Source organism: Symsagittifera roscoffensis, chromosome 5, assembly GCF_963678635.1.
Source record: "Symsagittifera roscoffensis chromosome 5, txSymRosc1.1, whole genome shotgun sequence".
In the NCBI taxonomy this organism is placed as follows: Eukaryota; Metazoa; Xenacoelomorpha; order Acoela; family Convolutidae; genus Symsagittifera; species Symsagittifera roscoffensis.
The window spans coordinates 41840805-41856555 of record NC_087066.1 but is presented as its reverse complement, the minus strand read 5'-3'; the positions used below and the strand labels follow the sequence as shown (position 1 = coordinate 41856555).

The 15751-nt window shown below is 40.7% G+C and overlaps 1 protein-coding gene across 1 annotated transcript in view; it reads left to right on the top strand.

Moving 5' to 3' along the window:
• Window positions 1-15751, top strand: part of LOC134846732 (protocadherin Fat 4-like) — a 38532-nt gene that overhangs the window by 6978 nt on the left and 15803 nt on the right. Inside the window, exon 3 of the mRNA XM_063864118.1 lies at window positions 15213-15384. Coding sequence (XP_063720188.1) covers window positions 15213-15384 — 172 coding nt within the window. The remainder of the gene's footprint in view (window positions 1-15212; window positions 15385-15751) is intronic.

The following is a 15751-nucleotide window of genomic DNA, read 5'->3' as shown; positions in this document are numbered from 1 at the left end:
GGGGTGCACTCCTCGCTTCTACTCTCAATTAGGCTTTCTTCAGCCGCCGATTTAAAAGACACACCACTCCGCCTTAGTAACGACCCTTATTCCATTTGCACCGTATGCTTAGTCAATTTTTCAATTTTCAATGGCAAACGTTTATACCTTCTTGGGTCCTTTGGATCCGTCTTCCAGGTCCTCTGATATACGGTCGTGGAACTTGTTTTGTGCTTTTTGAGCCATGTTGGAGTTTTGGGTGGACTTAGTTCCTTGGGGTCAACAACTTCCGGAGCCTTGGGATCCGCTACCACATCATCATCCAAAATGATTGGAGCTTTCCTATTTTGAGGGGCGTGCACTAAATCACTTCTCTTCTCCCAATCTAGGGTGAGTTCAACTTTCGGGAGGTTTCCCGCCTTGTCCAATCAAGATAACTTTTGGTTAACAACATTGTTCCAATTTAAGTTTTTCAATGACGGCTTTTTTGTTAAATTTCGAAGTGCTGTATTTGCTTCTCGGCCATGGTATGCTTCGAAAGGCGTTATTTTGTTTTAGAATGTGGCACGAAACGCAATGCACTAAGCGCACGGGATATCATTGCTCCAAACTTGTAGTTTTTATTTTCCTGAAGATAAGTCAACACGTAATTTTTTATCCACCCAATAGTCCGTTCAACCATTCCTGTCGCACGATGATCCTTAACCGGAGATTAAATAAGTTCGATACCTTCGTAGTTACAGAAATTTTGAAATTCGTTAGAGAAAAACCACTTGGCTTGATCCATGTGCAATTTCCTTGGGTCCCCATGAGTTTTTATGTACTTCCTTAGGAACTTCAATACATTTTTTGATTTATTGCTTGAACAAACATACGCCGACGACCAATGCGAGAAGGTATCTACTGCTACAAGTACAAACTTTTTCCGACCCCTTACATAATTTACTGGACCCCAGAAATCTAATTGGACCAAATCATTTGGTTCCTTAGGAACATACGTTTCCCCCATGTCACTTTTCGGAATCTCCGGTTTAAGGTTTTTACCTGCTTCTAAGCAACTTTTGCAGTATTTTGCTGTGGCCGCGATATTTCGATGCATCAGGGGAATCCACACGTCCTTTGCGGCAGCGAACATTTTGTCCCGCCCATGATGGTTGTAATGTAGGCGGTTCAGTGTTGCTGATGATAGATCCTTCGGTATTGCTAACCGGCCGTCCATCCACAGGCAATTCTCACGTACTGCGAAATCGTTGTAATGGTGGGCGTAGTATTGTCCTAATCTTGTAATAAACTCCTTTGCTCGTGGGTTTTTGTCTCTGATGTTATCTCTGATGGTTTTCATAATTGGGTCTTTTTCAATGTTTGCTTCAAACAATTTCAAATTCAACACTTCCGGGTGTTCAATTTTCTTCACTATTTTACTATCCGATGGCACTATAGAGTAGATTCAATTTTCATTTTGTACAAGTGGGTAAGATAAACCGGGGAACTGGTGTGGAAAAGATATAATTGTATTTAGTTTTTTAGAATTAGTCTGTTTAAAATCAAGTTTTTCGGGTGGTATCATTTCAATATCGGAATCCAAACTAACGCTAGGAGGTTGATTTAGGCGGTTCAGTACAACGTTTAGATTCACATTTCCCAAATTAGTTGATGTTTTGACTATAGCCGAAGTTGGAGGATCATTTTCTCAGGCGAATTGCTCATTTTTTTAAATATTTTGAGTTACTCAAGATATTCCGAATTAGGGTTTTGCTACTGTAATTTTTTAAAGTAAATGGCTTTTCACTGTAATCTTTGCTACTGTAAATCTTCAAAGTAAGTGGCTCTTCACTGTAATCTTGTAAATGGTTGGTTTGCAACTGTAAATTTTCAACGTAGAAGGCTTGCTGTTGTAATTAGTTGAACTGGAAGGATTGCGATAGTATTTGATCATTTTTTTATGCTTGCAACTGTAATTTAAGCAATGAAAACAAAGTCTGAATCTCGTTCTTCGGTATTTGCATATTTCCGCCGGTATGCAAATATCTCGACGCTGATTGGTTAACTGCCGGTTGCATGTAAACACGCCCTCTATTGAGCGTTCGTGCTCACGGTGAATGTTTGCATATTCGTCTTTTCTTTCATTCTCATTGGATGAAACTGATTTCGCTGTGTCGAAACATGACTGTTCGCCCCCTACCGTCGGTTTTGGCTTGATGTTATTCACTTCGTGACCCCTAGGCTTAATTTTATCCTTGGGCCTCAACGCCGCGTTTATCATTCTTATCTTTGCTACTGTAAAGTTTTCATCGTAATGACTTGTCTCGGGTGCCTCTGCGGACGGAAACCGAGACAAATAGTCAGCCATCCCCAATTTCGACCCTTGTTTATGTTCAACTTTAAAGTCGTATGGCACCAGTCGATCATACCATCGAGTTAATCGACTGAAAAACGTTATATTTCCTTTCGGTGACGAATTCAACAACGTAAGTAGCGCTTTATGGTCAGATATGACTGTGAAATACCGACCGTATATATAATTTCGAAAATCTTCCGTGGCCCACACTACCGCGAGTAATTTTAATTCGTTTGTGGAGTATTTTTTCTCAGCCGGATTAAGATAACGGGATGCAAACGAAATCGGGTGCCACCCGGATGCGCCATACTGTTCTAAAACGGCCCCTAGGCCATCGTGACTAGCGTCACAAATAATTCTAGTTTCACGGTGAATGTCGAAGTGTCGTAGTTCGACAATATTTTCCACTAGCGATTTTAATTGTTTGAACGCATTTTCGCAAATGGGTGTCCAGACAAAATCGTTATTTTCACTTAGTAGTGGCCTTAACGGTGCGCTTAATTCTGCGAGTTTGGGTTAAAATTTGTGTAAACTGTGTAGTGAACCCATCAAAGATTTCAACTGCTTTCAAGATTTTGGGGTTTTCAAGTCTTCTATTGCTTGTGTTTTTCTTACTAAGGGCGTGATACCACTTTCCCCAATTTGACATCTGAGCCATTTGCACTCCGTTTTCGCAAATTTGCATCTTCGCAATTTCAACGCGACATTGGAGACATCCAGCTTTTTCGATATTTTTTCCACCAACGCAATGTGTTCGATCTTAGCTCCTTTTGAAGCAATTAAGATATCATCAATAAACGCGTTAGTTTGGGGGAACTCCTTAATTAAATTATCATTTACCTTCTGGAATTCCGCCGGCATTGACGTAAGTCCATAAAATCCGTTTTTAAAACGATAAGTCCCCGTGGATTTACCACCGACTAGTGAGAAATTGCATTGCTGCTCGTTTTTTGTTCTAATGCGACTTGTCCGTACGCTTATGTGAAATCCAGTGTTGTAAAGTATACATTCCCCGATTTTTTTTTCGCGATAATCTGACTTACTCTGTCTATTAATTCGTCAACACTTGGCATTTGGTACTTATTCTTGTGTACCTGTTTGTTCAATTTTCTTGATTCCAGTGCTAATTTTATACTTCCGTCTTTTTTCACTGTAATGACGATAGGAGAGACAAAATACTTATCTGAGCACTCTTGTAATTTTACGATATGCGCTTCATCACCACGTGGCTTGATCCATGTGCAATTTTTTTGGGTGTCCATGAGTATTTATGTACTTCCTTAGGAACTTCAATACATTTTTCGATTTATTGCTTGAACAAACATACGCCGACGGCCAATGCGAGAAGGTATCTACTGCTACAAGTACATACTTTTTCCGACCCCTTACATAATTACTGGACCCCAGAAATATAATTGGACCAAATCATTTGGTTCCTTAGGAACATACGTTTCCCCCATGTCACTTTTCGGAATCTCCGGTTTAAGGTTTTTACCTGCTTCTAAGCAACTTTTGCAGTATTTTGCTGTGGCCGCGATATTTCGATGCATCAGGGGAATCCACACGTCCTTTGCGGCAGCGAACATTTTGTCCCGCCCATGATGGTTGTAATGTAGGCGGTTCAGAGTTGCTGATGATAGATCCTTCGGTATTGCTAACCGGCCGTCCATCCACAGGCAATTCTCACGTACTGCGAAATCGTTGTAATGCTGGGCGTAGTATTGTCCTAATCTTGTAATAAACTCCTTTGCTCGTGGGTTTTTGTCTCTGATGTTATGTCTGATGGTTTTCATAATTGGGTCTTTTTCAATGTTTGCTTCAATCAATTTTAAATTCAACACTTCAGGGTGTTCAATTTTCTTCACTATTTTACTATCCGATGGCACTATAGAGTAGATTCAATTTTCATTTTGTACAAGTGGGTAAGATAAACCGGGGAACTGGTGTGGAAAAGATATAATTGTATTTAGTTTTTTAGAATTAGTCTGTTTAAAATCAAGTTTTTCGGGTGGTATCATTTCAATATCGGAATCCAAACTAACGCTAGGAGGTTGATTTAGGCGGTTCAGTACAACGTTTAGATTCACATTTCCCAAATTAGTTGATGTTTTGACTATAGCCGAAGTTGGAGGATCATTTTCTCAGGCGAATTGCTCATTTTTTTAAATATTTTGAGTTACTCAAGTTATTCCGAATTAGGGTTTTGCTACTGTAATTTTTTAAAGTAAATGGCTTATCACTGTAATCTTTGCTACTGTAAATCTTCAAAGTAAGTGGCTCTTCACTGTAATCTTGTAAGATGGGTGGTTTGCAACTGTAAATTTTCAACGTAGAAGGCTTGCTGTTGTAATTAGTTGAACTGGAAGGATTGCGATAGTATTTGATCATTTTTTTATGCTTGCAACTGTAATTTAAGCAATGAGAACAAAGTCTGAATCTCATTCTTCGGTATTTGCATATTTCCGCCGGTATGCAAATATCTCGACGCTGATTGGTTAACCGCCGGTTGCATGTAAACACGCCCTCTATTGAGCGTTCGTGCTCACGGTGAATGTTTGCATATTCGTATTTTCTTTCATTCTCATTGGATGAAACTGATTTCGCTGTGTCGAAACATGACTGTTTGCCCCCTACCGTCGGTTTTGGCTTGATGTTATTCACTTCCTGACCCCTAGGCTTCATTTTATCCTTGGGCCTCAACGCCGCGTTTATCATTCTTATCTTCCCTACTGTAAAATTTTCATCGTAATGACTTGTCTCGGGTGCCTCTGCGGACGGAAACCGAGACAAATAGTCAGCCATCCCCAATTTTGACCATTGTCTACGTTCAACTTTAAAGTCGTATGGCACCAGTCGATTATACCATCGAGTTAATCGACTGAAAAACGTTTTATTTCCTTTCGGTGACGAATTCAGCAACGTAAGTAGCGCTTTATGGTCAGATATGACTGTGAAATACCGACCGTATATATAATTTTGAAAATCTTTCGTGGCCCACACTACCACGAGTAATTCTAATTCGTTTGTGGAGTATTTTTTCTCAGCCGGATTAAGATAACGGGATGCAAACGAAATCGGGTGCCACCCGGATGCGCTATACTGTTCTAAAACGGCCCCTAGGCCATCGTGACTAGCGTCACAAATAATTCTAGTTTCACGGTGAATGTCGAAGTGTCGTAGTTCGAAAATATTTTTCACTAGCGATTTTAATTGTTGGAACGCATTTTCGCAAACGGGTGTCAGGACAAAATCGTTATTTTGACGTAGTAGTGGCCTAAACGGTGCGCTTAATTCTGCGAGTTTGGGTAAAAATTTGTGTAAGCTGTGTAGTGAACCCATCAAAGATTTCAACTGCTTTCAAGATTTTGGGGTTTTCAAGTCTTCTATTGCTTATGTTTTTCTTACTAAGGGCGTGATACCACTTTCCCCAATTCGAAACCCGAGCCATTCGCACTCCGTTTTCGCAAATTCGCTTTTTCGCAATTTTAACGCGACATTGAGACATCCAGCTTTTTCAATATCTTTTCCACCAACGCAATGTGTTCGATCTTAGCTCCTTTTGAAGCAATTAAGATATCATCAATAAACGCGTTAGCTTGTGGGAACTCCTTAATTAAATTATCCTTTACCTTCTGGAATTCCGCCGGCATTGACGTAAGTCCGTAAAATCCGTTTTTAAAACGATAAGTCCCCGTGGATTTACCACCGACTAGTGAGAAATTGCATTGCTCCCTCGTTTTTTGTTCTAATGCGACTTGTCCGTACGCATATGTGAAATCCAATGTTGTAAAGTATACGTTCCCCGATTTTTTTTCCGCGATAATTTGACTTACTCCATCAATTAATTCGTCAATATTTGGCATTTGGTACTTATTCTTGTGTACCTGTTTGTTCAATTCTCTTGGTTCCAGTGCTAATTTTATACTTCCGTCTTTTTTCACTGTAATGACGATAGGAGAGACGAAATACTTATCTGAGCACTCTTGTAGTTTTACGATATGCCCTTCATTCATCAGCCGATGAATTTTTTTATCCACCTTATCTTGTAGACTGATTGGCACCCTGCCACCTTTTTGTTGTATAGGCTTTAAATTTTCAAACAATTCAGCTCTTAGTTTCGCATTCCGGATCTTCCCTATCCTTAGTAAACAAATTTGGATAGAACTTACAGAAGTATGTTTGCAATTCGTCGTATTCCTCCTCCTCTTGACTGATCCCTTCCCCTGTGATTCCCATCATTTTCTTCCGTTGGACTAACTCGAGGCCCATGGTGCCCATCAGATCGCGCCCCAGGATTGACTGATGATTTCCGGATATTACTGACACTTGTGCTGGTGCTGTCCAGCCATTTAATGACATCATCACTGTTACCTTCCCCAGTATGTTTATTCGATTGTTATTGTTATCCAGAAGTTCCTCTTTTGACGGCTGTAGTTGAATATTTGCTTTACCTAACGTTGTTTTTAGGTCGTTTATGCTGAAAATAGTCATTGGGGATCCACTATCTATCCACAACCACATCTTCTTCCCGGACGTCATGGATTCATTTTCCCCGCACCCCTGCTGTTTCACCCACGACACTGGGTCTTCATTTAATTCATTTACGTTCTGCGTACTCTGATGATGCTCATTTTCCTCCCTAACCAATCCGACTCGTCCTCGTCCTCTCCATTGGTTAGTACCTCTTCTAATTCCTCGACATGTTCGTTCAAAATGTCCCAAAGGGAGTTACATGTTGCTCCCTTTGCAGGACAGCTAGCGATGTGATCCAGGGTAAAATTTGGTGCGTCGCAATTGTAACGCCTACGGTTATTTCCGCTTCCTCCACTACTACTTGATCCTTGGGTGTATCCTCCACGTCTCCCACGTCCTCGACCTCGAAAAAATCCTTGTCCCCTTCTTATATTATTTACCGGTTCCTGTTTTATTGAGATTGCCGGAGCTGATGAAGCTGGTTTTCCCGTATATGATTTGTATGCGCGCTCACCACGTTCATATGATAAGGCGATCCGGTGAACTTCCTCAGGTAACTTAGTTGATCGTGATAATTCTCGTTGGCAATCCGATTCCCGCATATTCATAATGAAAATATCAAAAAACATTTTCGGCCGCATTTGCAAAATCACATCTTCCTGATAGGGCGCTTAGCTCCGCATGAAATTTTTCGAGCGTTTCGTTCTCGCGTTGTTTTCGTCCGTAGAAGAGTCCCCGTTCATGAGTTACATTCCTCTCACGTTGGAAAACATTTAGGATCTCATCCAGGACCCGTGGGTACCGTACCGTTTTAATGTTAACCGTCGGTTTTCGTGCTTTGAATATCCGTTGCGCCTCGTCTCCGATACAAAGATATAGATTAGACTTTAACTTCTTTTCTGAATCGAGACGGTTTTTTCCATTGACTTCTTCAGGCAACGCCGTGATAGCCGCCCTATTTAGAGTACTCGCAAATCAGAAATCATCGGGATCAATGTCGTGTTTTGCTATCATCCCCCAGTGAAATTTAATTATCCACTCCTCCCAATAGACTGGAGGTTCCGGCGTTCGTGTTTCCAAAATGCTACTATGTTTAGTGGATTTTTCCCCCCTCCTTTTTTCTGTAGAAAATCAAAAAGGTTGTTAATAAATTGTATTGTAGACAAACGGTTAGGCATCAAATCGAAATCTTACTGCACTCTTTTATTTCAGATCCCATCGGACATTAGAGATCGCAAGGTCAAGACAACAGGTCCCCAGACAGAAAGAAGAATTGATAGCACTTACATAAACTCAAACTGGTGGCTATCTAGAACAATTGGTAGCACATACATAAACTCAAAACTGGTCCCTATCTCAAAACCACGCAGACAAAAACCTTTTTATAGTTCTTTTTAAAGATTATGGTCGGACCATTCTATGCTACTAGCACAGTAACCGGTTGTCCTTTTTTTATTCTTTTTGGGGTGCTGCAAGATGCTGCTTCAACTTATGTTGTTTTTGCGGCTGCTGAAAATGGGTAACAATCTTTTCTTCGTGCGAATTTAAGTTTTTTCTATCATACTTTCTATCAAAATCAGATCCACAAAGAATCAACAGATTAGGCCGAGTGATATAGCAATCTGAAAGCTTTCAATGTTTATTAAAAAAATTCCAAAAGTTTTTTCAGTGTCGAGTAAAACCGGTACAAACTTTTTGTTTTTGGTCTTGTTTCGAGTGAGTAACGTTTGTTATATGCAAATTGGTCTATAAGCCACAAAATTTTAATATTAACAAAAAGCACTAGTTTTTGGATATTTACGAAATGATTTCCCAGCACTTAAATTAGGAAAAAATACAATCGGCAAACTGTTTTTTAAGAACAACTTATTAAAATCAATCAATTAAGAGAAGAAATTGAAACTAATTCATTCCATTGCAATATTCGTAAGGATAACAATTCAGTTTTTAAAACAGATGATAAGCAAGGAATCTATTTTGGTTAGTTTTGGTTGTAGATTCTATATCGTCTGCCACTGGTTTTTAAGCATCTTTTTCAGTCATTTTTAACGGAGAAATTAACGTATTTTTGTTAAAAATAAATATTGCTTTAGATGCGGTAACAAGGAATAGTTAAAACTTTACGGTTAAAGATTAAATTCAACTTGTTTCTACTTCGCATAAAGAAGAAATTGAACTAGAGGTCAACAAATAGCAGACTAGACAGACCTAGACTGACTGACAGGCAGGTACCAAATTAATATGAACTTAGTCATAATAGTTAAACTCTCAAGAATATAAATCATAATGGATAGCAACAAAATTATATATGTAGCCCCTCACAATTCCGTACGGATGTAAACTTTAAATACATAGTAATTTAAATTTAAAATAATATGTAGTGACCTTTAGATCTGCCGTCGTAACTAACACATCAGGACTTGAATTTGAGTTTTTAGGCTTATGGCCATCCCTCTCCCTGGGTTATGAGTTTGAAGTTTACTTGTTGCCTTTCACTGGATATTTCCTTATCTTCTCCACCCCTTAGATATTCTCTATCATAACTCCTCCCATTTTGTCCACTGGCTTTCTTCTTCTTGTGCTCCTTCGTGTTCCTGAGTTTTCACTTTGGCTCCCTGACTCTCCTTCTTCCACTTGGCTGCTGTTTGTAAGGCACTCCCTTGCAACTAACGCCTGTCTGTCCGGTTCCCTTTTCCTCGTTTGACTTTTGTAGTTTTAGTTCTCACTCCCATTCCCGTTCCGTGCTCCTCCTGAGTTGACCTGCCACTTGTTCCTTGTCCTGCCGCGATTGCCTCATGCCTTGCCGAAATCTCGACTTGTAGTCTTGCTGGTAACGTCCTTAATGGTTGGTGGTCCTCACTGTCCGAGCTTTCGGATTGATATGCTACTAAAGGTGGTGGCTTATTTGCTTTAGGCCGCTTTGACTTTGGGCTTTCTGTTACCTTTTTTTTACACTTTCGAGCTTTTCTTTAAGTGTGGCCGGCTTTCGTTTCTTTGGCAGAGTCTTCTTCGGTTTTACTCACGGCTTTTTTCCTAAGCACAGACCTGTTTTTCAGTTTGATGGTATGTTTAGATTCGGAAATATCATTAGATTTTACGAGTTTATACCAATTTAGGGTCGGCTGGTAGTACGCTTGTAGAGGTCTCCTGTACTTCCACTCCTTTGGATTGTTGGCTGAGTCACCGATTCGTTCTCTTGGCCAGTCTCCATTTGTTGGTCGGTATCGAGGATTAGAGGTGCATTTCTTAACGCCGGAGCGTACACAAGGTCTGATTTCTCCCCCAGTTTGCGTGTTGGGGAAATGCGATCGTGCTCACTTCGGGGTCAATTTCGTCTAAACTCAAACGTTTTTGTTTTAAGACGTTTTCCCAGTTTAGATTTATCAGACTTGGTTTTTTCGTGAGGTGACGTAAGGTGGTGTTTGTCTCCCGGCCATGGTGTGCTTCAAAAGGAGTCAGCTGAGTCGTTGCTTTTTTGGGAAAACCGTAACGCGCCCAACGCTTTATCGACCATAAACTTTAAAGATTCATGCTCCTTTTCGGATGCATAGGTGAGAACAAAGTTCTTCAGGCTTCCTATCGTTCTTTCAACTGAACCCGTGCCCCGGTGATCGTTCACTGGGGAGTAAACTAGCTCGGTACCTTCGCTATTACAGAAGCTTTTCAACTCATTAGATGTGAAATATGATCCCTGGTCTACGTGAATTTTCCGAGGTACTCCATGTTGAGTGATGTTTTTACCGATAAATTTTAAAACTTTATCGGAAGTGTTGGTGGTAGTAACCATCGCTGATGGCCACTGTGAAAAACGGTCTGTAGCAACTAAGACATATTTCCTACTTTCGTTTAAGTAGCTTATTGGCCCCCAGAAATCCAACTGTAGAAATTCATTCGGTTCCCTTGGTTCAGGGACTTTTCCTACGTCTCCCTTGGGTAACAGAGTTTTTAAGTTCTTACCCGCATCCGTGCACTGTTGACAGTACGTGGCCTTCGCTGCCAGACTACGGTACAATAAGGGTACCATACATCCCGCGCTGCCTCAAACATATTTCTCTTCCCATGGTGGTAGAAGTGCATTCTCGTCTCGATCGGAACTTGTAGTTGTAGAGGAATGACTAGCCGTCCGTCTAACTACACGCAGTCATCTTTCAGTGACAGGTTATTGGCATATTGGGCTCAGTACTTCCCCAATTCTTCAGTTCCTCCTTAAGGTTTGTTTTCTTCTGCAGTGCCTCTTTTGATTTGAGTAAATTGACGTCCACCGCAAGATTGGAAGCAATAATTTCCAAGTTAAATAATTCCGGTAACGCTTTGGATTTCTTGATGACTTTACAATCGCGTGGAATGATGGACATAATTTGTTAATTAGGGTTAATAGTAGGAAATAGTTGGCCTGGAAATTTTGAAAGAATAGAAAGTACTGTGTTATTTTTTGAATCCCGTGTGTTTTTTGTAATGGCTTCTAATTCTGGGTTTATAACAGTGATTTCATTGCTACTCATTCAAATTTCCATCTAATCTAATTGGAGAGTTAACTTTAGAATCTATTTCTATAACTGGAAGAGAAAATTTTGAGTTATTGTAGATTTTGTCTGATTTTTGTAAGTTAGGTTGTTTGAACCGTCTTCCAAGGGAATGATATATAGAGCACACCGAATTTCCCTTGGATTTCGTTGATGTATGCAGTATGCAAGTTGATCGCTTCCTATTGGTCTGTGTCTTCAAGCATGACTTTCCGCCCTCAACCGTCGTTATGCGTAAGCATGTTTTCCGTTCTTGATTCTGATTGGACGAAAAATGTCTAGACTGTTTAGAACCAGTTTCTTTGGTTTTGATATTGTTTCTCTTACCAAGGGATTTAGGATTATTTGTAAAATCAAGGGATTTTTTCATTGAAACTAGTTTTGCGACGGTGAATAAGTTATCGTACTGGCTTATAGGTTTTGGGGGTTCGCTAGGGTGTCTTGACAAATAATCCGCGAGTCTGATTTTTGCACCTGGTTTATGTTCTATGACAAAGTCAAACGGAATAAATCTATCTAGCCATCGTGTTAATCTTGAAAATAGAGTTTTGTTTTTCTTATTTTTCCCGTTGAGTAAAGAAATTAGAGCTTTATGGTCTGTAATTACATAAAATGTCTTCCTAGAATGTAGTTTCTGAAGTATTCGGCCCCCCATACAACTGCTAACATTTCGAGCTCGTTAGTGTAGTATTTTTTCTCTGCTGCGTTTAAATATCGTGATGCAAATGAGATTGGGCGCCACCCTTCTGTACCCAATTGCTCCAAAACTGCTCCAAGACCATTGTGACTTGCATCACAAACAACCCTTATGTCTTTGTGAATCTCGAAGTGTTTTAATTCGAAAATGTTTGCTACCCCCAATTTAATGTTTTGAAAGGCATTTTCGCACTCCGCGGTCCAGTTATAATGACTCTTCTTGCTGAAGAGCGGCCTTAGAGGAGCTGAAACTTCTGCTATAGCCATTAAGTATTTATGAAGGCTGTTGATTGAGCCCATGAATGATTTCAATTGATTTACTGTTTTAGGAGCCGCTAATGCATCAATCGGCGACGTCTTACGTTTCAAAGGCGTTACTCCCGTTTCTCTTATACGATGACCGAGCCACTCGCATTCTCGCTTCGCGAACTCACACTTAGGCAGTTTTAGCCAGATGTTTTCTCGATTCAATTTTCTAAGAATCTTTTCAACCAAGGATATATGCTCCACTTCAACTTCCTTGGTCGTAACCAAAATATCATCAATGAAAGCGTTTGATTGAGGGAATTCGTTAAAAATTGAGTCCATTACCCGTTGGAACTCTGCTGGCATTGACGTTAACCCGTAAAATCCTGTACAAAACCGGTACGTTCCGGTCGACCGTCCGCTCACCAAGGAGAAATTACAATGTACACTTGTTTCTTCACTGAGTGGTAGTTGTCCATACGCGTACGTTAAATCCATCGTGATTAAGTCCACCTCCCCTTGTTTTTTCTCGGAAATAAGTTGTCCTATTGAATCTACAAGTTCTTCTATGTTGGGTTTTTGGTACTTGTTTTTATGCACCTGCTTATTAAGTTCTCGAGGATCCTGCGCTAATTTCACGGACTCGTCTTTTTGATGGTAATAACAATTGGAGAAACAAAGTATCGATTCGAACGTTCCTGCAATTTTTCTATGTGTCCCTGGGCTAGTAGCTTATCGATCTCTTTATCCACTTTGTCTTGGAGCGTTACCGGCACTCTCCGGCCCTTCTGCTGCACCGGTACGAGATTTTTGACAAAATTCCGCTTGGACCTTGTAATTTCTAATTTTTTCGATTCTAATAAAAAGTTTTGGGAATAGCTGACTAAAATATTGTTGCCAGGGGTCTATTTGCTCTTCTTCCGATTCTCCAGCCTGCTGCGTCTCACATGTGCTGTCCTGCGTCCGTCCCTTGGACATTCATCAGTTCTCCCCTAGTATCTGCTTGCATCAACTGTAGTCCGAGTTTCCCCATTAAGTCACGTCCCACGATTGAGGGTCTGGTCCCTCCGATGACCCTGACTTCCGCTCTTGTTTTCCAGCCGTTCGATGCTAACTCAACCTCCATTCTCCCCAATATTTTGATCCGATTATTGCTGTAGTCCCGAAATTCAACGTATTCCATGTCGTTTTGTTTCAAGTTGATTCCCTTTCTTCCCAATGTTTTCTTCAAGTCGTCAAGTGTTAGTATGGATATAGACGATCCGCTGTCAATCCATATGTTCATTGGGTGTCCAATAATGCAGATTTTAGGCTGAGGCCCGGCAACTTTCAACGTGTTTCCTTTTTACGTCTAATCGCCATAACCATATAGTCATCCGAACTCTCCGATGACCAGCTGTGATGTTCTCTCTTGACGAAACCTACTGAATTGGCAGCATGTTGTGACCGAATTTCATCCGAGGGAGTATCCTCTTCATCGAACGGTTCAGCCCCTTGGAATAGTGCAACTGGTTGTCCCCCACGTGACAGCCGCTTCCCCCGACAAGTCCTCAAAACGCCCGACCTTTTTGCAGAAATTGCATGTGACGGCTCTTGCTGGGCATCGTTGTCGTTGTTCTGGATTGAATTGTGGCTGGTCCTAGTTATAGCATCTACGCTCTTGCGTTCGGGCTCATCCCCGATTCTGGTATTGTCCCCGTACTCTTTGTATTTCTCGTCCCCTAGATCTTTGAACATTACTAATCGGTTCCGCTTTGATTTGTAGAGAACCCCCTGGTGTTGTGTAGGCAGTTCTCGTAGAGCCTGGCGCACTTCCCTTGTAAGTTTTTGCGTACTTGTTGCCTCTTTCATACGACATTGCGATCCTCAGTGCTTCCTCCGGGGTTTTTGTTTCCCGGCACAGCTCGTTCTGCGCGTCCCTATTCCCAATAATAAATATAAATATGTCTCTCACCATTTTCCGTGTTTTTGGGTACCCAGGTTGCATCTCGCCGCCATTCCGCTGAGTTTTGCGTAGAACGACTCTACACTCTGTTCTTCTTTTTGCTTCCTGGACAACATTTGGTACATTTCATAAGTTTAGTTTCGCTCTTTCTGGAAAAGAGCTACACATGTATCCAAGAATCTTGGATATCGTATTTCTTCCATATTCAAGTGTGGATGCTGGTTATGCAAGACCCGCTGTCCCTCGTGTCCTAGACATAGGTACAGATTCGATATGAGTGTGCGTTCACCTTCTTCCCTCGGTTTTCCACCAACATCCCGCAGTCCAGTAATCTGCGCTTCGGTCAAAGTTGACGCAAAGTAGTATTCAGACGAAACTGATCCGTGCTTCGCCACCATTGCCCAATGGAATCTCTGTTTCCAATGCTACCATAGTAATTGTGGCTCCGCCTGATTCGGAGGCCAGAATGCTACAATTCCAAGGGGTTTTTCCCCCCTCCATCTGCTGGCTGCTCCATAATAAGGAATAGTTAAAACTATACGGTTGAAGATTAAACTCAACTTGTTTCTAGTTCGCATAAATAAAACACTGAACTAGAGGTCAACAAATAGCAGACTAGACAGACCTAGACTGACTGACAGGCAGGTACCAAATTCACACTTAGTCATAATATGAAAACTCTCAAGAATACAAATAATAATGGATAGCAACTATTGATTGACATCTAAATATGTAACCGCTCACAGCGGGTAGCTATTTTTTAATTTAATTGAATCGTTTAAGGCTATTCTCAAAACTTCTCTACTTTTAAGAATATCATATATCTGAGAAAACAGAAAAATTTTGGCTCTTCTTGGAAATTTTTAAAGTATTTTACAGAAAAAGCGTGTGGAATTTGAGGTTAAACAAATGATGCACAAAAAACCGGTCGATGTGTTATGTAGAAGTCAAATTGTGAACAAGAGATTATTGCTACCTTGATAAACAATTAATTTGTTGAACATTTGTTCAGACTTGAACTGGAGGTGATGTGTCGTGACGACGGACTTCCGGTACCTCTCACCGGAACACAGACAGTGGTGATCCATCTGGAAGATGTGGACAACAACCCCCCTCTATTTCCATCCGCTCTCATTCCACTTTCGGTCTCGGAGTGCTCACAGCTGGGGGTGCCAGTTTTTTTCGTAAGCTTTTTTTTCCAAGTTCAGCAGCTATTTTATTTTATCTGAATTAAGCGAATAATCCACATTCCGGCAAAGAGGCATAGCTTAATCGGAAAATAGGGTCGTTTTCAATAATTATGTCTTTGAGCAGGGGCGAATCTAGGATTTTCTCGACGGGAGGGGGCGGATTTACAAAAAACATTTCGAAAATTTTGTCGACTTTTTTTTAGGTGGACCAATTTGATTTTCTCAGCTCTACCAAATCACTAAAAGACCCAATTTTGACCAAATTTTTTTTGCCGCAGGCGAGAAGCCAAAAAAGGCGTTTTTAGGCACTTTTTGGAAAATTTTGACCAAAAAATCGCGTTTTTTCTTCGCGCGCTCCTCT